General features: G+C 42.9%; 1 protein-coding gene and 1 long non-coding RNA gene across 3 annotated transcripts; one reads left to right on the forward strand and one right to left on the reverse strand.

The window, feature by feature from the left end:
• Nucleotides 1-15: 15 nt before the first annotated feature.
• Nucleotides 16-23,620, forward strand: LOC144033220 (fibroblast growth factor 12-like). Of its 2 annotated transcripts, none has more exons than XM_077541167.1 (5): nt 16-375; nt 14,051-14,161; nt 15,278-15,381; nt 17,427-17,625; nt 19,749-23,620. In XM_077541167.1, the coding sequence occupies exons 1-5, from the start codon at nt 348-350 to the stop codon at nt 19,970-19,972; spliced, it is 666 nt and encodes a 221-aa protein (XP_077397293.1). In that variant the 5' UTR covers nt 16-347; the 3' UTR covers nt 19,973-23,620. The 2 variants fall into 2 exon arrangements, with proteins under 2 accessions (XP_077397293.1, XP_077397292.1); XM_077541166.1 differs by lacking the exon at nt 16-375 and adding an exon at nt 8,549-11,517.
• On the reverse strand, nt 1,758-2,895 carry LOC144033834 (uncharacterized). Its single transcript, XR_013288096.1, has 2 exons — nt 2,837-2,895; nt 1,758-2,675 (listed from the first exon to the last, which is right to left on the reverse strand). It is a non-coding gene; the product is annotated as an uncharacterized LOC144033834 (long non-coding RNA).
• Nucleotides 23,621-23,654: the final 34 nt, after the last annotated feature.

Genomic DNA, 23,654 nt, shown 5'->3' on the forward strand with positions numbered 1-23,654 from the left:
GAGAGAGATGAGGGAATAGAGGGAAGGAGTGAGAGACATTGGAAGACTGAAAGAGAGCTGCACAGGTGAACACACGAGCCTCGGCGGGAAAACAAGCCGTCTCCTCCGCCGCCTCTCGGCTGTTTTTCCCGCTCTTTAACCTCCATTTTGGCACGTTCGCTCCCCTCCGGGGCGGACATTATCGTCGGCCGGGCACGTCGAGCCACCGGCTACGCGTGTCGCCTCGCCCAGCTGAGTCAGAAAGAAGGGGAAACGAAGAAGAAGAAGAAGAAGACGACGACGAGTGGATTTCCGCCAAGACTTCAGGTCTGACTGAGTCGCCAGCCCAAGCTTAAGCCGAGCGTGAGATGGAAGGCAAAGAGAAGGCACCGGCAGGTAGGGAAGGAAGATGCGCATTACGGACGACGACGCAAGTTTGTGGTGCGGGATGGCGGGCAGGGAAGTTGGCGAACGGAGGGTGGGGACGACCGCGACGGGAGGGTGGAGGGAGGGAGGGAGGGAGTGATGCATGTTGGGTAGAAGTGGACTCCACTGCGGTATCCTCAATGCAGCTGCTCATCACCATATCCGAGGTGCGGTTGTTATTTGTTATAAGATGGGGTGAAGCCGTGCAGGTGCAGGCAGCCTGCGTGTGCTGGCTTTGTCATGGACCCAGCAGTTATAAAAATTAAAATTAAATAAAAATAAAAAACCTGATGCAGCAAAACACAGTAAGACAGGTGGGCCAAGGGGAGATAGACAGGCAAGCGCCACAGAATGAGCCATAAGCAGAAAGCCAAAGACAGTGAGACGGATAGTGAGAGACAGACAGGAGGATGGGTCGCCATTGTAAAACAAAAACGCTGACTTCCAGGAAGTTTGACACACAATTCATGTCAACAGAAAAAGGAGACGTTCATGGAGATTCGAATGAATGCAGAAAGACGGATGATAGTAGCAAGGGACAGACAGGCCCAGGGGAAGAGAGACAGACAGACAGACAGGCAAAGCAAGGCAGCTGAGACAGAATGACAGACAGACTGGAAAGATGACAGAGACGGACAAGAGAACATAGAAACATTCTAGAGACGTGAGAAGAGATTTGAAGTGAAACAGGAAGCTGGACTGACTTGTAAATCTGGCCAGAGTGTCAGAAAGGAGGTAAGACAACTCTAACTTTATGTCTCACACTTACTGACATGCTTAAAATGTGGCTAATTACTGGCTGAGTATGTGATTGAGACTAACTTCCAGTTTCATAGCATTGTCCATGTTTAGTGACGATAGGAGGGCGTGACTTTCACAAATGTATAAAAGAGAAGCTCCAAGTATTCTTTGAACAACTGTGTACACTGCTTTTGTTTGGGTGTTGTTTCTCCTTGCAAGAAAATGCACAATATTCAAGAATATCCAGATCTCCTATCATAAACGATCAGAATTATTATTATTTTTTAGCTAAATTTGAGAAAACGCAAGAGGAATTTGTCTCCATTATTTGGAGTGCAGCCACTATAACAAAATATACTTGATGTAGGATGCATCATTTTTAAACAATATCAAGTGAGCCGTGATGCAAGTGTGCAAATCATACAGTCATTAAACAATGTAACGTTGTCAATGTAAACGAAGTACAGATTCTACGGAAGTGAGTTAACTAGGTACAGAGAGAGAGAGAGAGAGAGAGAGAGAGAGACGGGTAGGCGGAGAGACAGACAGCAGGACCAGGGAAAGAGAGACAAGTAGATGGAGCGCCATTAATGAGGATTCTAACAGAAATAGACACTTATTAATGATTTATTAGGGCAAACAATGGTAACGCATGGAAGCCTGCATAAGAACCCAAACAGAGAGCATTGTGGGAAATGTGGTTGTTATTTAGCGTATTGTCAAGCCGTTAGAGCATTTCTTGAAAAAAGCTCCATGTACTCGTCCGCTCTTTATCTTCCTGAATTGGACAACTTTGGCATACTACTTGGACGACGAGCTATTTGTTGCAAGTGCGTTACGAGGAAGACAAAACGACTTTCAGAGGCTGAATTGTCGATTGAGGACAAAAGCTACATATCGACAAGATTATGAATTGAAATAAATAGCTTTCCATGTGACATGCTGATTGATTGACATGGTCAAACGAATCAGCTGAAAGGTGACATACAGGAAAGGACAGGTCATGAAGACACTTTTTTTTTTTTGCCAAGTATCCAGTCACGTTTCTTGGCCTATTTATGGATTACTATCAAATCAGATGCTGCCTGCGACATATCAACTTTCCCTTTACTGGAATTCCACTTCAGCCGACGGGAAGTGCAATAAGAAGCCACTTAGTAGCTCAACTGGAATATTATCGCCAAGGGGCAGACTGCTGATTCATTCTTATGCTTAAGTTGATGCAAAAGTGTTTGGCTGGCATGAGCACAGCCTTCGTTCACTTCACGTCCAACATGGCCGCCACAAGAACACGTGACGTGTGGGCTATCATTTTTAGCAAGGAAGGAGCATCAAATGGGAAGCAAGTTGAAGTTGAGTTTTTGGATGTAAAGTCATCGTCGGTTTGAGTCGAGTGTGGCTTTCGTTCCAGCAGACGTCAGTGCGAGCGTGTTTTTATTGATTGTGGGCTGGGATGGACGCCATGATGGAATGTTGTGACCCAGTCTGGCAGTAACCTGAGAGAGCAGCGTGTTCCTCTTCTTGTCGTGCTGTTGACACACCCAAACATGACATAAAATAGTGCTGCTGTCACTCACTATCCAATATTTTTACAATGGATTCATCTGTCGATGATTCAATCCAACAATCGGATTCATTTGAATTTTGCATTCATTTTGCATTTTTTTCTCTCATTACTGTTTATGTTTACCATTGATTGGTGTTTATTTTGTACGGTGTTCCGCTGGGGTTCCATTCCAAAAAATACCTGCAATAAATGAAATGAACTGAAAATAAATGAGACTTCTTAAAACTGTTTTGTCACCACACAGTATCTACATTTTTCTCATGGAGCCATTTACATTTTCTCACATTTCTCTCTTGTTTAAACATTGTCGAGGTTCAAACCTTCATCAATGTAATAAAATTACAGATGTTAGCGGTTTGGTCATTGTTTTCCAAAGGTCTTATTTTGATTCGACACACACAATAATCTTTCATGAAGCATTACAGAAATCAGGCAACAATTACTGTTGATATGCCGAAATCAGACAATTTTGACCATTAAAAAAACAAAAAAAGCCTCCAAACGATTACTCAATTGTTTATATAGTTGTTGATAATTTGATAATTGATTAATTTTGCCAGCCCTAATATGAAAGGGAACCGTGTAAATGCCCACACGTGACAGGTTAGTTGGGGACCTTCTTGCTGCTAATTACGACAATTGTGATGTGTGTGTGCGTGATCGTCACCTGCGAAACTTGTAATCGGTTTGTAGATGTCATTGCCAAGTGCACTCTGCTACCATCAATGACAGACTGTTGAAATAATTCCGCTAATAAGCTTTGAATGGATTTGTAGCACTCAGTCACGATGAAGATGTCACTCTGCTCTTTTTGGGGGATTCAATCGAGTCACGTAGATCGAGTTTCTTCTTCAGTGTGAAGGATTACAATGATATTGTGTTCAGAAACTGATATTTCTGTTTATGTACTTGGATTATGCTGATGCTAATATAAGTGCAGCTGAAATGCTGGCTGCTAGCATTTCTTTTTGAAATTGTCTTCATGAAAACGGGCAATCCGGCAATCTTCCGCTACCTTCCATCAACTTGAGCAAACGTGTCGTCAACGACTTCTCATTAACGTCAGCCAATTTCCAATCCCTTCCAGTCTTTCCCACTAATGTCAATCGACACCCGCGAAGGTCAATCAACTTTCAGTGCTTTCAATCAATGTTAATTTCCTTGCGTTAGTGTCCACCGCGACCTTCTATTGACTTGCACTAGATCCATTTGAGGCGTACGTGGGAAGGCCGCTTACTTCAATCGACTGCTATTAACGTCCATTGCTTGAAGTCAACTTCCACAAATTCAACAACTTCCTTTTATGCTTTGACGAGACTCAATCAGCTTCCACCAACTTCCGTTCCCTTCAACCGACTTCCTTTTGTCTTCACTCAACTTCCATTTTCAAAAGTCAACCAGGTCCTTTAATCCACTGTCTTCCATTTTCACTTCTGATCTTCAATAAGATTGATTCCATGACCTACAATTAACGTCCGCTACTTCTAATTAGCTTCTATTGCCTTCAATCAACTTCTACTCGCTTCCTATTAAATTCACCCAACGTCAGTCCACCTTCCAAGAACTTTCATTTCCGTTGGTCAGGTTCCACTACCATCCATTGAATTGCTACGAGCTTCCATTCACTTGCACTAGCTGTCATCAGCTTTGATTTTCCACTTCAGTCAGGTTCATTTCATTTGCTTCCATTTCATTAACTTTCATTAACGTTCAGCTAAACTTCCACTAGCTTCCATCGGCTTTTATGAAAATAAAACTTCAACTTTTATTTCAACTTTGAACTTTACTCACCTTACACTGTCTTCTATTAAATGTAACACTCAGTAGTCGATCTCCCATTTGCTTTTTCTTCATTGAACTAGACAAAGTGCAATTTGTGGAGAAATTGCGCGGGAATGCTGAAAGCTGAATGCTAAGATTTGAATGCATGCGGAATGCTTCTGAAGTAAATGGCGAGATAAATGATGACCTCTTGATTACTGGACAATGCGCTTTCGCAACTGTGCCACCAAGCAGTATCAGATACCTGCTAATGATGATAAGTGACATGTATGGAAGTGGGCGTGGAAAGTGATACTGAAAAAGTGAAAAAGTTCAATGTCTGTCCCATTAAAAATGAATGTGGGAAAGTTGATATTTAAGATGAAATTGTGCAAATACTGTAAGAAATGTGGAATCAGACGATATATAGATGAATTTTTGAAGCGAGTTGAAATTTGAACCGTGTAAATTGGAAGTATTATGTGGGAGTTGTTATGCGTCAAAAAATGTGGAGACTAAAAATCCCAATAAGTTTGTCGGCTATTAAAATGAAAGCAGGCCAGAGTTTTCATCTGCTTCAGCTTCCTGCCATGATGGTGCACTTTGAAATCTGCAATATCGTGAATGGAGCTGCAGGGACGACAGCGCCCCCTGACAGTGTTTGTTGAACGTTCCCCTCCCGCTATAAATAGCCGCCGCTTCCTTCACCTTCCAGTCCCAGAATAGCTGCTCTCTTTCCTGACACATCACGTTCTCCGAGCCCCAACGCACATGACGCTCTCCGCACACTCAATCCGACTTGCCTACGTGTGCGCCAGGAGATGTTGATCGAGCAGACGCCACCAAAATAGCAGCCACAAGCACAACAACAACAACATGAAAGTTGTCATATCGCGTTTTGGTCACGTGTCGGGCGCCTGCTGGTCACTTTTTTTTTTTTTTTTTTTAATGACTTCAGCGTGTCGACAGTCTGGTGGTGGCTAAAAGCGTTGCAGTGAAAAGAGCTGAGAAGTGTTTTGTCAGCCCAACATCACGAGCGGCCCGAAGCCAATTTGTCCCGTTGATCGACCGAATGAGTCCGTACTGCGGCCTCTGCCAAACGGCGAGCGAGGAGGTGCGCCGGGATGAAGGCAACGTTGTCAAAAAAGACAGCTGCAAGCCGAGTAAGTGGCCACGTCACGTCACGTCACGTCACGTCACTCACAGCAGTCAAGTCAGATTTGATGTCACGAATGTTTTTGCACAGCTTGCTGTTCAAACAAAATCCCAACAAATGACATGCTTCAATTGGAATTTGTTAGATGCTTCCTCGCCATTTTTCATGCTTGATTCCATTTCTCCTGCATGTAGTAACCCAAACACAAATGTGCATATTTCCTTTGGGAAAAGTCATCGTGAAAGTTGGAAGTGAGCCAGTTTCAGGGAAAGCTCTTATTTTCAGTCTCTGTCTCCCTCTAGTGGCGCAAATAATGTTGCATCGTCATGCTGGGATAGCCGCACAAAAGTTACGTAAGTGATGATCCATATTTCAGTGAATATGACAGCCATGCGCTGAAACGTGAGAACATTGGGATCACGCAGTGCTTCTTTTTCTTGTCCTTGTTGTTTTCACGTTCATAAATGTTGCAGTAGCGCAAGATTTGCCATCAAATATTGAAAAGACGCTCAAGATGCACTTTTGTGCTTTGTACGAGTTCACTTCACTTCAAGCTGACAACCCAATTTGCTCCCCCTAGTTACAAGGTGGGCACAAGCAAAAAGTTAGCCATGTTAAAAAGATACTAGTGTGTCTTTTGGCCTACTAGTACACAATTACTAGCCAACTCCTCTCATAACATTACTAGTCTCAATTAGTTAGCCTGCTTATCAAGATTCTACCTGTACATGGACTTTACTCTACGTTGTGTTGTGTTTTGGACAAATGGAGTCGGGTTGGTCTCCCTGAGCATTTATTTTCCACAGCGGCCTGTGGGCATGAAACAACAATGAGCACGGTTACGCTTCGACGTCCTCGCAAGCTCTCCTAAAAGTCAAAAGTGAGTCTCAGTAAAAGGCGCCAATCGTTAGCAACATTAGCTTCATTCATCAACGGATGACGGCTCAAAAAGTGTCGCATAGCGAACACAACACCAGCTCGTAAACACGCAAAACATCCTTCGCGACTGACCCAATAACATAATGCGACCCAATTAATATAACACCAAGTTTTTTTTGTTTTTTTTTATGACATTCATCGTCGCGACTAGCAGGAGAGAGCGGCGTGCGTGTGCGTGTGCGTTTACCTCGGCCACATCCGGAGCGAGAGTGACAGGCTCGCGCACGTAAGTGACGTCATCGCGCAACCGTCATCAACAGTGTGTACACTAGCTCATGTTCTCTCATGCACCAAAAGAAAAACATTCCTATTTTATCACAATTATGATGAGTGTTTTTGGTGAAATTAACAGAACACTGTAACCTGTTACAATGGCCGTGTACTAATACATGCTTAGTATGACGATTCATTGCACTAGTACCACAAATTTGTGTTACTAGTATTGTTTTCCCACTACTACTTTTCCACTTTGGACCTAACAGTATGCCATTAAACCCGAACACTAAACTACTGAATTGTACTAGTAACACTCGTAGGCCCAATTAGTAGGCTAACCCTAACTAGTCAAGTTGATGACATTCTGTACACTAGTAGGATGTTTGGGGGTACTAGTGAGACAACTGTGTGTTACTTGTGACACAAATCAAGGCACTAGTTGATATTTGCATGATACTAGTACTACTAGTGAATTGCCAGATGTTAACTAGTAGAATGCCAGTTAGAACTAGTGCAAAGTTTTCCCTCACTCGTAACATATAATTGACCTACTAGTATCCTACAAGTGTTCAGAAGTTTAGTGGATTAAAAAAAACAAGAAAACTAGTAAGACAGCTCGTGCGCTAAATAGTTTTAGTGGTGTCGTGCAAGTACTAATTTGCTAAAGTCCGTTTGTCCGCACTAGTTGCACAACATTGCCCTACTATCAGGACTGCTATAGTGAGGCAACAGCATGTTTTTAGTACTATGAGTGTCATTGTAAAATTGTACTAGTTACCATCGAGTACTTGAATTATTCTGCATCTTGCAGATGTCAACTAGTGTCCCGGTTTTATATTAGGTAGCGTGTACTTGTCTTCCTCAAGTCATCCAGTCTGCAAAACGTGTTACTAGTTTTACTAGTATGCTGAATTGTCTGACTAGTGAGCTGGATGTGGAGATGAAAACAAGAGCAAGCGATGAGCTTCCATCCAAGTTGCAATGTGAGCAGTGCACTTGCAGTTATGTTGGCGTCCAGCAGGTGGCGACGTGTCCCCACGCTGCACTGAATGTCATCACTTCTTTGGCGTCGACTGAAATGGCTTCGATTGAATCCGACTGCTTTTAAGTGACGAACATATCACTCCTTTCTTTCAAAATCACAAGGCTTTCAATTTCAACGCTGTTAATAATCAATGATTATGAAGCTGACTTTATCTTTCATCATCGTTTATTGGCACATGTGAAGGTTTCGTCTCGACCTGACGACTTGATTCTGCCCTCTAATGTTGCAAGTTTGCGTATTGATCAGGAAACGACAGATGAGATGATGCAGCAGATGCACAAAAGTCTCAGGTCGCCATGAAATGTGTCGTTTGAAAAAAGCCCGAACGATCACAAATTTGGAGCACATCCAACGATGACCTCCGCCAAGACCAAAAATATTCCAGATAGTCCAGATGAAGCAACTTTTGCCGCATTGGCTTTTTAACACGACAGATGAAATAATCGAAGTGATCATATAGACTATTTTGTGTATTTACTTCTTGACATTGTCGTTCATGATGTGTTGATGTTTCTATTTTGCAATTGACTGTCAGAAGAAGCAAAGCTGGAGATGATGTCGTCATGCTGTTAAAAGCAAAGTTGACGAGTCGCTCCCACTACGCAAATACATCATCACAATTGAAAGCGCTGACCTGTTTGTTTTTTTTTTTAATATAATGATGCTGAAGTTCTACTTAAGCGTGGCATTGTGGCGTGCGTGCGGCCGCCTCGGGCAAAGGGATTGGTCGTGCTGGATTCGTTTTTAATAGCATCAAAGTGTTGGTGCTGCTTGCTGAAATATTCAGTGGACGGCGAGCGAGTGTTTGCAGCTTGGAAGCTGCGTCTGCTTGTGTCACCACAAGATGGTGGATTGGAGCGCCTGCATCCAAACACGGCTTCGAAAACTTTTTGGCTTCAGGGGAGGAAGATTTGCAAGGGCACCTCAGCACGTCTACCAAAACATTGTTTTTTATTCATGTTTCGAGAACAAACTCTGATTTTCTGTAGAGAAAAATGTAACAAATTGTAATCTTCACCAAAACAAAAAAAGACATTTTTTTTCTTTTGCCTAATGTCCCTTTTTTGCTGAAAAACTAATACAGTCATTGCTTTGCCAATGTGAAGTTGAGGAGCTTCATTTAGACAAAAGTAGTGCTTTGTTGCCATCTTATGTCATCTTGTCTGCAAGAAAATCTAGTGAAGTGAGTTGAGTAGCTTCATTTGAATCAAAGTAGGGATTTGCAGCCCTCTAGTGGTCTAAATCTAAACTTTTCTTCTTCTTTTTTTTGTGGGGGTGGTCCTCAATTTTGCACAGACTTCCACTATTATACGCTGCCATGCCCAATCTTTACATTTCAAAGTGGACAAAAGTGTTTTTCTACCAAGTCAATTTCAAAATACAACTTTTATTCCTGTCTTTTATTTTATTTATTGACTGAAAAACAAGCCTATGTTCTCCAAAAATGACTTGAACTGTAATTGGCCAAAAGGACACGTAGGGAAGAGTAATCAGTTGGTTGCCGCTCTTGAGGTGAAGCAGCATGTGGTTCATTTTCCGTAGTTGTTTTTGATGTGGTTTCACCAATTGTAAACATGCTTGTGAACACGAGTTAGCGCAAATGTTTGCGGCACTCGCAAGAGTTGGCGACTGCAGTACTTTCCTCGTATTACATTTAGCAGAATATTTGTCGCAAGAAGACGTGAACGATTCTTGACGTTTGCTTGGAAGTGTTTTCAAAGGGCTCCGTCCCCAAACGTGACATTTCAGGACAACAAAGTTGCTTCTGCTGCATCCACTTTATTTTTCATGCTCTTACTTTCTGAATCACTCGACTGCATCAGAGTGGACTGAATTCTTTTACGTTGGCAACAAACTGGATTTCTTTCTTTTTCTTTTTTTGGTCCACGTTTGTGTCGATGGATAGAAACGATGTGATGTGGGAGCAACATGAAACATCAGGCTGACTATTTTTAGGAGCTTCTTCCACACCTCCCCCTCTCTCTCTCTCTCTCTCTCTCTCTCTCTCATTCTCTCTCTCGCCCTTCTTCTTCTTCCCCATCCGTCGGAATCCCTCCGCACTGGGCAGCGTTCTGCCGGCGATGAGGACCGGGACCGATTGAGTGTTTGTGGCGTGTCAAAGCTGCCGTATTTTGGATTTGGCTGTTTTTTGTGCCCGTCAACTTGTCGTGTTGCCGCATTGAGGTGGTTGAAGTTGAAGCCGCAAGAAAAACCTCCTGCCAGGCACGTCGACACGCTTGCTCATCAATATTGATGGAGAAAGCTAAAGCGGAGGTTCATTTATTTTTTTTATTTTTTTTGCGGTGCATCTTCTTCTTGGCGCCTCCGAGAGATGGCGGCCAAGGATGCATCGTGACTGCTAACATGGACGAAGGGAAGTTTTGACTCTTCACTCCTGCTCATCAGTCATCACAATTCTTGTTTTGCGTTTCTACATCCGTCGGACGGCATTCATTCGAGGACGGCTACCTCGGTTTTCAGCTTCTTGACGGCAGGATGCGACTTTTCAAACTTCCCTCCGACAGTGGATTAGAACACGTCGTTTGATTCCTCATCATCAAGCGGAAACCTCAATCGGGGATCCTTCAGATAATCTTGTGATGGGATAGCAGGAAAGCGTTTGTGACTAAACTCTCTCTTGGATAACAACTTTTCCACAAACAAATTGTCGGGATCAAAACCAAAGACCACAACGTAGTTTGTCGTCACGAGGATCCGTCATAGAACCTTCTCCAGGTCTCTCCGTTTGATCTTGTGACATGACAGCTAAAGCAAGAATCAAATATTATTCTGCTCTTAGCTTTCCGACTGATCCATCCAAGAAGCAACTGAATGTGAAAAATAAACCGAGCCGAGTCATCTGGATTGAAACATTTTTTCTAAGGATCCTTCAGGTGATGACTCTCTAAGAAGATAAAAGTTTTCTGAAGTTTCTGAAGCTGAACGCAGAAATGCTTATCAGCTTTTCATCAAACAAACAGAAGTCCCGAAACCAAAGTTTGTCTTCATCAAAGATCCTTCAGCTGTGGTCGAGTCTTCTCCGGGTTCCTCTGCTTGATGTCAGAAAAAAACAAACAAAACGACAGTATTCTTCATTTTGTGGCTGAAACTGTCGCAGAAGCATCTGGACGTCAACCTTTTCACAAACAAGCAGAATCGTCATCTGGTCAAGTCAAATTAGCCACCAAGGATCCTTCAAGTGTTCTTAAATCTTTTCCAGGTTCCTCTGCTTGATGTTGTGGCATGACAGCTCTTAGTGAGGACAAAAATACATCAAGATTTGTGATGTAGAAGTTTCTGGAAGTCAACCTTACAATCCAACTAACCGAATGGTCATCTGGAATGAAAGCCAAGTCCAAAAAGGTGCATTCGGCCTCAAGGAGCCGTCAGGTGTTGTAGACGCTTCCGCTCGATGTCGTGACGTGACGGCGGCGGACATTTCAGGCTGTGGGGACATGACGCCCGTCCTGGAGTGAAAACCGGAGGGGATGGCGGCAGCCATCGCCAGCTCGCTGATCCGCCAGAAGCGTCAGGCCCGCGAGTCCAACGGCGAGAAGGTCGCCACCAACAAGAGGCGCTCCAGTCCCACCAAGGACGCCGGGTCTTTTCGACACATCTTCAGCGTCTTCAGCAAAGTCCGCTTCTGCAACAGCGGCGGCAAGAAGAAACCGCTGCGACGCAAACCGGGTGAGTTGCCGGATGGCGTCAATTCGCAAAAGCTTTGGACTTACCTGAAATGTGAGCAACTTGAACACAACCATTTTCAGTGGAAGCTCAGTGGCACTTCCACACCACAAGTCTTGCGGTGGCGGATTGATAGACGGCGTATCGATGTCCCAGTGACCGCTTGATGCCTATCGAGTGCTCGCTTGTCTCTAAATGGTCTTTTGTTTGTCCACAACGGTTGAAAGAGCTCAGTACAGTACCTGATACTTTGGCCGGGATCACGCGAAAGGATCGGGTTTCATCCTTGCAGCATCCACCCTTTCATTTTCTAGATCCTTCTCTTTAGGGTCACAGGTGAGCTGGACTCTATCGCAGTTGAGTTCAGCAGTTATTCACACAGTAAACCAAATGATGCCAATAGCACCTCTACGCATGGACCCAAATTGACCTTACGGTAAACCACGCCCACATGACCTAGCAAACCAATCAAGACGCAAGACGTCATGTCAGCGCCGGTGCGTGAGTTTTGCTACGGACAAACAAAGCAATCCGGCTCCCGGTGTTGCATTGCGTGGTTATCCAAAATCAAAAAATCAATTAAAAAAATCAATAAAAATGCTGAGAGAGACATGAGAGACACTGTCCGGTTTATACCCGTCCCTAAACCCTCAAAAAAAGACGCCGAAAAATGGCCAGAAACGACGACGTCTGCACTAAGGCAATGTTCTCCATTGTTTGAGCTCAAGGCTAAAGGCTAACGATAACTCCAGGTAGCTAATCGTCCACGTGTTTGTTGACTTACTGTTCACGATAAATGCCAACAAAACATTGAAATGATGAAATTCTTACTTACCCTCCAAAAACTTTGCTTTTGCCGACAATCGGTCAAAGTGAGTGAGGCGACTCGGCCGTTGATTTCCTGACTTCTGCAGCAGCAGACAGCCGTGTGCATTCCTTTGTTTTTGGGCAAAATCGTCTGGTGAGGGAGCGACGATACTTTCGCTCCAGAAATGAAAGAGAAATGTCGGCGTCCTCAAAATGGCCGAGCGAGAAGTCACAAGGAAGATGTGACAACTTTGCCACGGGTCCCACGGGAAGGTCACTGAAGTGCTCGTTAAGATACAAGTACCAACAACTGTTTTTAATTCTGAAACATCTGTTTCCATTTGACTTTTCCAACTGTAATTGTGACGCCTGCTTTTGTCGTCACGTTTTCCTCTGGAGAAGCGTCAAGTCGGCACGTGTGACAGATTTCATGTTCCACATTTATGAGCCGCGTGTGTTTCCGCGGCGATAGCGCAAGCAGCTTCTTAAAGGGACAGCACGCAGAATGCGCTTTGCTGACTTACCAAGCAAAGTGTGACTCAACATCAGCGCTAGCAAACAAGATCAACGCAGCCGGAACCTTCTTGTCAATCACAGGGTGATTTTGTAGGATTGGCCATCTGCGGGAAAGTCAATTCCGCTTTAACAGCTGGAATAACAATTTTGCATTTTGATGGATGAAGGGGGAAAGAACAACTTGGAGCCACACAACATTGTGGAGTGACCACATGTCAAAGATCATCTTTAACACGCGCAAAGATGCCACTGGAGAGACAACCAGACTTTTGACGCGGGTCGCAAAGTGCTGCTGTTTTGGTTAGCAGCAGAGCTCCAACTTGACTTGGTGAAGAAAAGCTGGCCCAAAGTGAGTTGAGATCCAACAGTGTTGATGTTCTGTTCTGGGGTTGGATCCCAAAGCGCAGAGTTGAACACTTTAGGCGTGGAACTGACTTGACTTGACTTGAAACAAGGAGAAGGCGTCGAGGAAGAGAGAATGAGGAATAATCCGACAAACGCACACACTTCTCACTTGGGCTTATGTGGACAGTGAATCCATCTGATTGGCTGTGGCGAGACGTGTGAGTAACCCTGAAACAGGACTGACGTGGCTTCATCTGATTGGCTGCTGACTGGCTTCTAACCATAGAGAGAGATTCCAAATTCTTGACATCACACAGTTACAAGCCGAATGCATCAGTTCAGAAATCAAACAAATAAGAGACATATTTGTTGTTATTGTTTGATCTGACTAATTAGCTTCGCATTTAAAAATCTCTATGCCGGGCAACAACACAAATTTCCGAAAATATTCTAATAGCATAAATAGGCTGGACATTGTCCCAAGTCCTCTTTGATTCCCATCAATGGCCGTTAAATGGCATGAAAAAAAGTCCAACTTGGAAAATTCCTGCAATCTCGCGACCCAAAATCGTCGGATGGATCATCGTTCTTTGTGCTCCTTCCAAACGTTCGGACAGTCGTGCTCCTTTTCATGCTTGATTGAGAATCGGGAAAAAGCAGACGAAAAGTAAGACAAGGGAACAGCGAAAAGCACTGAAGAGGCCCAGTTGGGGGTGGTCGGGTGAGGGGCTAAAATGTCCGCCGACATGGCGGCGCGTGTAGCTCGCCGCGCTAACGTCAACCATAATCCTACACGTGAATTATGAATGCGCCGAAAGTGGCTTTGTAGCGCGACGGCTTTTGATTTTTTGGGTGTGTTGGCTTGCAGAGCCGCAGCTGAAGGGAATCGTGACGCGTCTCTTCAGCGAGCAGGGCTTCTTCCTGCAGATGCAACCTGACGGGACCATCAGCGGGAACAAGGACGAGAACAGCGACAACAGTGAGTCTTGCTCGCTTCAAGCTCAACAGGAACTTGTTCCTTCGCACGAGGTACCGAAACTCGCCGTCGCATGTTGCCCTTTATGCTCCCTCGGAATCGACAGGACGAGATCTGAAACGACGCATCTACACGGATCCGTTGAAAAACATACTTGGTGATTATTAACATTGATGGCAGTAAACGATTGGATTCCAAATGACGACTAAAAGCGTCCACGGCAGTCAAAGATTCTTCTCAGAAAGCAATGAGATGAAAGAAAAATCATAAATAAAAGAAATACATAGAAAATAAAGCTGTTAAATCAACTCGATATTTCATAAGATGAAGTTGAAAATGTAATGAATAAAAATACAATAAAATTGAATGATAGAGAACGGACAGATGGAAGTCTTGGATGCTTCTTTCAAATGGAGCTTCTAAACGTGGTGGGGGCTCTTATGCAATGTCTTTGGAAAATGTTGCGCTCATTTGCTGCCCTATTTCATGTTTCAACCTACTTGAAGCCACAAACAGAAAGCGTCGAAGATACTGGACGTGTTTCATCTCAATTGACATAAGAAACAAACAAAAGTGAAAAGACCAAAAGCCAGTAAAAGGGAATCGCATGTTCCAATCTGAAATCTAAATGCACGTTTCCAAAAAGAAGAGGCGAGCAAGCGAGATGAGATGTTGTTTGTTTGTTTGTTTTTTTTCTTCCCATTTCACATGTTCTTTTGTCTCCCGGAGAGGATTAACGCCACGGGATCCTTCTTCCTCCTCCTCACCCATAATGCCGCGCTCTCTTTTTTATCTTTTGTCCAAAAACTGCACACAGATGTTGATGTTTGTTGGTGGAGCCGGTTCCTCATTCCGGATCCTGTTTGGCTACTTAAAAGCAGACTTGCGTAACAATGGAGGCTTACGTGGACCCGCACCAAACGTTAGCAGTCCAATTCATTGGATTATGCCTTTGACATTTGAACGGAATTTGTATCTTTACGTCGCAAATTCTTGGGAAAAGGCCAAGAAGCCTTTTCAATGAAAATGACCGATTGCTCCCAATCCAGCAAAGAAAGATCCAAGTGATCCGCGACGCGTGATTTTGAAAGTAGTTGTGACGATGGCGTGCGTTTGCAGCTCTCTTCAACCTGATCCCGGTCGGTCTGCGGGTGGTGGCCATGCAGGGCGTCAAGGCGGGACTCTACGTGGCCATGAACGCCGAGGGCTTCCTTTACACCTCGGTGAGTGAGAACGCCGTCCGTCCGTCCGTCCGTTGGGATTAGAGGTGGGAATCTTGGGGCACCTCACGATTCGATTGCGATTATGATTCAGAGGCTACGATTCGATTATAAAACGATTATTGATTTCCCCCCCAGGCAGCAGAAAAAAAACAATGTATTTTTGTGCTTTTAATGTTTCGTACATTAGTTACAAAAATAGTACAAAAGTCCTCTCAGGCCTACATAAACTACTATTTCAGTATCAAGTTAACAGTTCAAAACAGTAAATAAAATACTCAAGTCCTCATTCTGTAACAACAGCTTTTAAGTATATTCAGTCTTCAACAGAATAAAACATAGCACTGAGCAAAAATATATTATTTTTATCCACTCAAAAGTGCATTGAGGTATAAATGAAAGACAATGTGAACTACTACTTCAATACAAATGCCTAAAAAAAAAAAAGTGCTTTCCTGCTTTTTAAGTTGTGTAAAGATGAACATGTAAACATTAAAGTTTCTCAGAGGTACAAAAAAAAAAAAAAAACCTCAAGTGCTTTTCTGCTTTTTAACTTGTGTAAACATGAACGTGTAAACATTAATGGGATCGTTCGGCTTTTTTAACATGAATCTCAATTTGATCCTCACCTCCCGTGTGTGCGATCAGCACTGACTTCTTTCTGACAGCGTTCGGTGACACCAGTTCTGGTTCGACGTTGGACGAGAAGAAAATAAAAAAAGAAAATAGTCCAGCAAGATGGCTGGGGTCTCGGAAATAAAGCGTTTTTCTTCTAAAAACTATTTGTTTTCAAAAGCGTGATACATTTCCATCACAATACTCTTTTCTGAATAAAGTCAGACGCCATTACCGCCAGCCACTACTTTTTTGTTCGTTCGTTCGTATCACTGCGCGGCGCCCTGTAGAACGCTAACCGACGCACTGCAGCCAGCTAGCTGATACTTCCGCCTGAAGTTGTTTGCCTTTTCGGAGCAGGTCTGATCTCACGAAGAGGTGGGTTGGTCAGCTCAGCCATGCTTGTTGTTGTTTTGAATCTCGAGGCGTGAGTTGTGGATGTGTACTCTCGGTCCGTCCCAAAAAGCGTCCCGAAGACCGCGCGCGCTACTGCGTTTCAGTTCCGCGTACTTTTCGCTCGTTTCGCTTCCCTTGGCATATTTATATAATCGGAATTTGGACGTTTGTGAATCGTTCTCGATTGTTGCACGGCCGAATCGTGAATAATCTAAGAATCGGAAATTTTGCACACCTCTAGTTGGGATCATTACGTGCATTCACATGACGCCTTTTACTCTGAGGACGGCCGACGATGACATCATCAATGCGAGGATGAATTTGAAATCACAACAAGCAGTTGTGAAGGTCCTGGGCAGATTCCAGCGGCATTCTCATATTCTTGGACGACAAAATCATTCACATCCACATGCAAGTATTGGAAACAACGCAGCCAAAATGGAGACCGTCATACAATTTCACACTATTTATTTAGGTCAGCGCTTCTTATAATCTTCAGCCTTTTTCCGAGTTAGTCATTCAAGAAAAACATTTGATTTGATTGTTTTCCAGTCGTCTAAAACATTGGCGGTGTGAAATGTCTCCGTCCTCCATCTTGACGTCGCGCTCGCGGCTCATGATGCCGCCTGATGCGTTCGTCGGCTGGCATGAAACTTTCAAATGTGGCCGTTTGCTGACGCAGGACGGCAAATGTTGTTTTCCAAAATCAAATGGGCTCCTTTTACGCTCATACCAGGTCATTTTTACAGCAACCGTTTTTACAGTTCACGGGCACGTGTCAATTTAGACTTGCAGTGTCGTGAAAAGAGGCAGAGAAGGGCCCCAACTAAGCTGAAGCCAGAGCGAGTGCAAAATGAGCGACTGTGAGTATTGTCGATATAAAGGCGCACTTTCTTTCAAGCTTTGTAACTTGGATGCTAATTTCTGTTAGCCCCTCTAAGTTAGCATTCGGCTAATGGACTTTTTGAGGTGAAAGGATGCGCTTTGATGTTGACCTCTTGGAATTGTGTCAGTTGAAGCGTGTTTGTGTGTTTCAGGACATCTTCACAGCCGAGTGTAAATTCAAAGAATCGGTTTTTGAGAACTACTACGTCATCTACTCGTCCACGCTGTACCGGCAGCACGAGTCGGGCCGGGCCTGGTTCCTGGGCCTCAACAAGGAGGGCGTCATCATGAAGGGCAACCGGGTCAAGAAAACCAAACCCTGCTCGCATTTTGTCCCCAGACCCATCGAAGGTATCGCTCGCAAATCCAAATTGCCACTTGAAATCAATCAATATGCCGTTGACAGCAAATGACATCGATTGATTGGCCGCAAGACGACCGGGGCCAGTGAGGAGGAAAAAAACAACAAAAAAGCTTGACAGAATTCTCACTTTATTCTTAGTGAGAATAAAATTCACAATTCTGCCAACCTGAGAATTCTGAGTCCAATCTCGGAAAACTGACTCAAGTTCACGAAAGTCACAATTCTCACGTTAAAGTTTCATCTCAGAATTGACAGAAGATATATCGCTGATTCAAAAACGGACTATTTATTCTCATTTGAAACTCACAAATCTGACTTTAAAGTCAGAAGAACAATTTGTTGAATTGAAAAGGTTTCCACTAAAGTGGAGCATTTGTCATCCGTGGTGGCGTTATGGCGTCGACTTCCTGCCATTGCTCGGACGACGTGGCGCTCGGACGACGTGGCGCTCGGGCGTCGCGCTTGCAAGTCGCCCTCCGTCTCCGCTTTCAGCCGCCTCCTCCCGTCGACGGCTCCCAAAGCGCCGTTTAAAAATATCTCCTCCTCTTCGTCCTTCAAGCTCGTCCTCGTCCGCTTCTCGCTTCGTCTCGTCCTCATCACGAGAATCGGCGCTTTCCTGTTGCTCAGACGGATGGCACGGATGTGCCGATGCCACGCGGAGTCGGATAGCGTGCCGTTGAGCTGATGTTAGCTAGCAGGTTAGCCGCCATATTTTGCTAAAGCAGCCGAGCAAACTTTTTCGTCAGAAATGCCTGAAATTTCCACTGACCGGATGAGGTTCGATTCCTTCATATTTACAAGACGCGAGCAGGCAGTCGTCGGATCGTCAACTTCGATTCATTTGATTGGACTCATACAGTTTTTTTTCTTCATTGAAATTGACAAATACAAAATGCAGTTGTTGTTGTTTTTTAGTGCAATTGTGCATGTATCTTTTTTTGAACCTTGAAAACCTTGAAAAAGTGAATGCTGGATGAGAAAAGTGTATCAACCGTCTTTTAGAGCCTTCAAACATTTCTCGTAAATGTAAAACATAAATAAACATAAACATAACCCCAGCGGAAAAGCAGGGAACACATTGTCAACACATTTCAAACATTTGAAAGCAAAGTAGACAAGAAGTAGCTTTCAAAAACTACGAAAAGAATGTCAAAGAACATTTTGAAGAAAAAAAAATGCTTCGAAAGACTTTAATCTTCATAAAAATATTAGAAGTGAAATTAAAAGCATTTAGACTTCAAACGGTCTTCAATTCTGTTGGCAGGTCATTCCATTTGCGTGCAGCATAACATCCACATGCTGATTCACCATGTTTACTTGGAACAATGGGCTCTGCTCATTGATCCAAGTAAAAAACAAAAACACAAAAAAAACTTCATTTTAAATCATTTGCTCCCAAAAACGTATAAATGCGTTCTATTTGAAATGTTTTAAGTGTCCCAAAGACGTATTTAGATGTTTTTTTGTTTTGTTTTTATGCTAGAACATGCACAAGTCTTTGATGAAGCCTCTCAAATGCAAAGAACGTTTGAAGAAATTGTAGTTATTACACAAATGGCCAGCAGGTGGCAGCAGAGCAAAGGAGATCAACCAGCGCCATGTTGGGGAAAAAAAGCTTAATTGCTCCCAATTCAAGATAATTTGTGAATAATGAAGAAACTTGGTTATATTCTAATGCTAATTGCTGCAAAACAGAAACAGATACAAATATACTTTTTTTCTTTCTTTTTTTCCCTGATGAAAGAACAGACTTGAATCTTTCTTTTGGTAGCTTCCATGTTTTGATAGCAAAATATTGTTTTGGGCTTTGCAAAATCAGTCAAAGTCCAGCAAACAGCCGAGAGGGAGCAAAAAAAAGTCAAACAGTCAAACTGGCTGACAGTCAATCAGTTGACACGAGTTCACAAATGACAAGATCAAAACATTTTTCTCATAATAGTTTACTCAAATACAGATCAACTGATTGCTTGTGTTTGTTAAAAAAAAAAAAAAAAAAACATGGGAAGAGCACCTTGAAAAAACTGCAATTTTGCAGAAAAAAACAATCCAAATCCGAGGATGACTTTTTTTTTTTTGCATCTTTTTTGACGGACGTGTTTTGTGTGCTCAGTGTGCATGTACAAGGAGCCGTCGCTGCACGAGCTGGAGGAGAAGCTGCTCAAGTCCTCGCGGAGTCCCACCATGAACGGCGACGAGCCGGCCGGGAGCCCCCGGAGGGCCGCGGAGGACGAGGACGAGGACCGGGACCGGGACCGGGACCGGGACGGGCCGCGGGAACACCACCACCACGACGACGACGACGACGACGACTGCACAGAGCGGGAGGGCTCGTAGCCTGCAGCGCCCCCCGCTGGAGAACTCCCATGTAACACTCCCCACTTGTCCGCCACCAAACCACCAACAACCCAAACGAGCAGAAAAAAGGGCAAGAATCTTCTTTCAATCTTCTTTTGGTGATGACGATTTACATTTTATGCAAAAAAAAAAGAAAGAAAAAAGCCAGGAGGCGAGCACATCTTCTCTTCATCGCGTCGGCGTCACCGTGATGACAAAGCGTTTATTTTTGGTTTGTTGTTTTGTTTTTCCCCGAGTCGGGTGAGCGCTGAGAACTCCGAAGCTTTAAGCCATGTAGAAACATCGTCGTCGTTGCCATTAGCATCGTGCGCTTCTTTATTTTTAGCGATGAAAACACTTGAGCACTTTCAGAGCAACGTAGCTTCTTCTTCTTCTTCTTGAGCGTTTTGTGTTGCCACATCACAGCCTATATTTGTGTATTTTGTTTCTGAATGGCGACGAGAGGAAGTTGTCCATTTTTTGCTTTTGATTGCATCTCTGCTGGACATGAAAATCTCCCAGGCTGTGGTTTGACTCGCTTCCTGTTTGGAAAACGTCATTCCCAAGCCACGCCCACATGTACATGCAAATAGCGTTCAATTCCGTGTATAACACGCACCTGTGTAATCCGTCCCCCCAACAATCGCCATTGAAAAACCCCCCAAAAAATCTCTTTTTTTTTTCTTTGTACTTGTACCGATTTGCGAGTATCCTTTATTATCAGAATGAATACATTTTCCGTATGTTAATCGGGCCCCCGTATAATACGCCAAAGATGTTGGATATTTTCTTTCTTTTTTTTCTTTGCCCAAAAAACAAAACAGGAAATGACAGGAAAGTCTCAGGATTTGACAGTAACTAACAAAAGTCCGCTCGCCAAATGCTAACATGGCGGCTAATGTGAAACTCAATTGACAAGCTAACAGAAACTAGCATTGAAGTTCAAGTAATGTTAAACTTTTAAACAACGTTCGTATACGCGTGAGATCGGCATCAAATTGTCTTTCCCTCGTAGGTATAGATCTTTTTTTTTTTTTTTTTTTTCCCTCCCTAATCTAAAAATCTCCTTGTACCGATGGAAGTGGCCTTAGATGGAAAATGTCGTCATTGATATACAGACAACTTCCATCTATGTCATATCAAGCATGTTTTTTTGCTCACATTTCATTCACAAAGTTTTCCCGTCTCGTTACTGCTTCCCGAATGAATGTTTTTGTTTTTTTTCCATGTACGAGGACGCTCTTTGTCCTCACTAGTAAGACAATTTAGGATATGGAATGGAATATTTTTCCATGTGCTACTAGTGCACTAAATGGAAATTGTGTGCTGCAAATAAATGCTAGATGCTCTCTTTCTTTTTTTTTCCCTCCATTTTATTTCGATCTATATATTTGCCAATTCTAGTATGTAACATGTAGTTGTACTGCTCGTGTGCAGAAATGTCAACGTCATGGGAGGGAAAAATCCAAAAACCTTCCTCGAGACAATTGTTCTGCCAGTGGATGAATTGTTTTACGAGTGAGAACAAAGATGAATACTAGTATACATGGACCCCAAGCAAGTTATCAAGGATATGGAATCAATTCATTCCCACGAAATCCATTTTTTTCACACGTCACGACACTCGAAAGGGGGCGCTCAAAAGTGCACATCAGGAAGACATGACACCTTCTTGTGTATTTGTAACCCTCTGCTGCTCCTGTGCAATGTTGGCTGATGGGAGGTCAAAATTGATTAGGAGGGATTTTTTTCTTTTTTTTCCAATTCCAATATTTGTCAGAATAAAATTCTGATTCTGAGAATTCTGGCCAATTAATCGGGCAAAATTCTTGTATTGAATAAAATCAGTTCTTTGGTTGCGTCATGCTCACAAAAATAAGGATACGAATTACAGGCAGAACATTCGACGGTTTGACAATATTTTTGCCCATCAATTTTTCTTTCACTTTATTTACATCAGAGACCAAAAATCAGCAAAACTTCTTTTTTGTTGAAATATGTGTTTGAATGTCTTTATATTATGGTGAAATGTGTTCAAATTAATGCGTAAAAAAATAAAATGTGCAGAAAAATCGTCTAATTTTACAACAGCTGATAGCGGGCGACTAATAGGTTGGCCCCGGAAAAAAATGGAAGAAATATTTTATTAAACCAGAAGAAAAGAAAAAAAATAACTCATGCTATATTTCTCATGTTAAACGGAAAACAACAAAGTTCATTTTCAGGTGCCTGAAGCAAATTTGGGCCACTCATTAAAAATAATAATAATTTGGTAATATATTGAAATTGATTACATTTCCTGTAAATTCATTTGGAGAAAAAAAATGATGTTGTGAACTTGATCTATTTATTCAATTATTTTTACGAAAAGCTTGATGTGTTTTCAATCTTAAGAACATTGTGAGCAAAATTAATTGACGTGATAAGGAAAAAAAAGCATAATTCATCATCCCAATAAAAAAATATTTTACCTCCAATTAGCCCACCTCCGTCAGACACATAACGTTTTTTTGTTTTTTTTTGGAGCAACGAGTACCAAAAACAAACAACAAAAAACACCACATAATATTTGCATGTGACACTAAACAATGTGCCATCATCATCATCATCATCATCATCATCATCATCATCATCGTCATCATCATCCACCTGACAGCTGAATTGTGACGCATGCGTGGTCGTTTGTCGTTTTGTCTGTCTTGCGCTGACGCGGGCAACCGACCAATCGCAATCCACGCCGCGCTGCCTCGGAGAAAGTCTTCCAATCAGTTTTTTTTTTTTGGCATCATTGAACAATTGTGGAACATTTGTGAACAATCTCGTTTGTTGCCCTTCTGAGGTTGCAAAATCAAAGTTGAATTTGACGTGGGGATGAAGCAGATGTCATGCAAGCATACCTGGCGTGACTTCCGGTATGATTTACAAGTTCTTCCACTTACAAGCTAGCGTGTGCTCAGCAGCATATCGGCAGTTTCTCGTTTGAATGAGAAAGATTCTCATTGGAATGAGAAAACGTTCTTGTTAGAATAAGAAAGTTTCTCATTATGACAATGAGAAAGTTTCACATAATCGCCATGATCAGAAATTCCGTAAAATGGCCGCAAGCACAAGACACAAGCTTTCCATTTCCCTGCGAGGGAACCAACGTGAAGCGATGGTGTCTGGAGATGGAAATTTCACTGGTGCCATCTAGTGGTGGAGTGTGTGAAGTTAACGTGCAAGCCATTTCCCCGCCAGCAAAGAATTGAAACTGGAAAATCTCAAATGTTGTAAATTTGATGTAATTGTTAGTTAAAGGTGACACAGTAATCACGAGAGTGTCTTACTAATATGTTGTATTCTCTATTTAGAACAAACTTGCTCACTATAAATCATTTTAGCTGTTAAAATGAGTTATTGTGGGCGGGCGGAGATGATGTCATAACCGAGTAACCAGAGGCAGCTGGTCGTGCTGTCGGCCATGTTGAACCGTTGTTGAAGGCGCCACAGCCTGAACTTGATTTTTTTTTTTTTTTTTTTGTCGTTCTTGTGTTTGCTGATGTTAACGCCTTAAACAAGACACGCTCATCATGTAGTAGAAAATATCATTGCAAATACTCAGCAGCAGGATGAAGAAAATTGAAAAATAAAATTTAAAAAGGAATGATACATGTATTTCCTGGTGTGTTTTTTTTATTATTCA

Source organism: Festucalex cinctus, chromosome 13, assembly GCF_051991245.1.
Source record: "Festucalex cinctus isolate MCC-2025b chromosome 13, RoL_Fcin_1.0, whole genome shotgun sequence".
Lineage (NCBI taxonomy): Eukaryota > Metazoa > Chordata > Actinopteri > Syngnathiformes > Syngnathidae > Festucalex > Festucalex cinctus.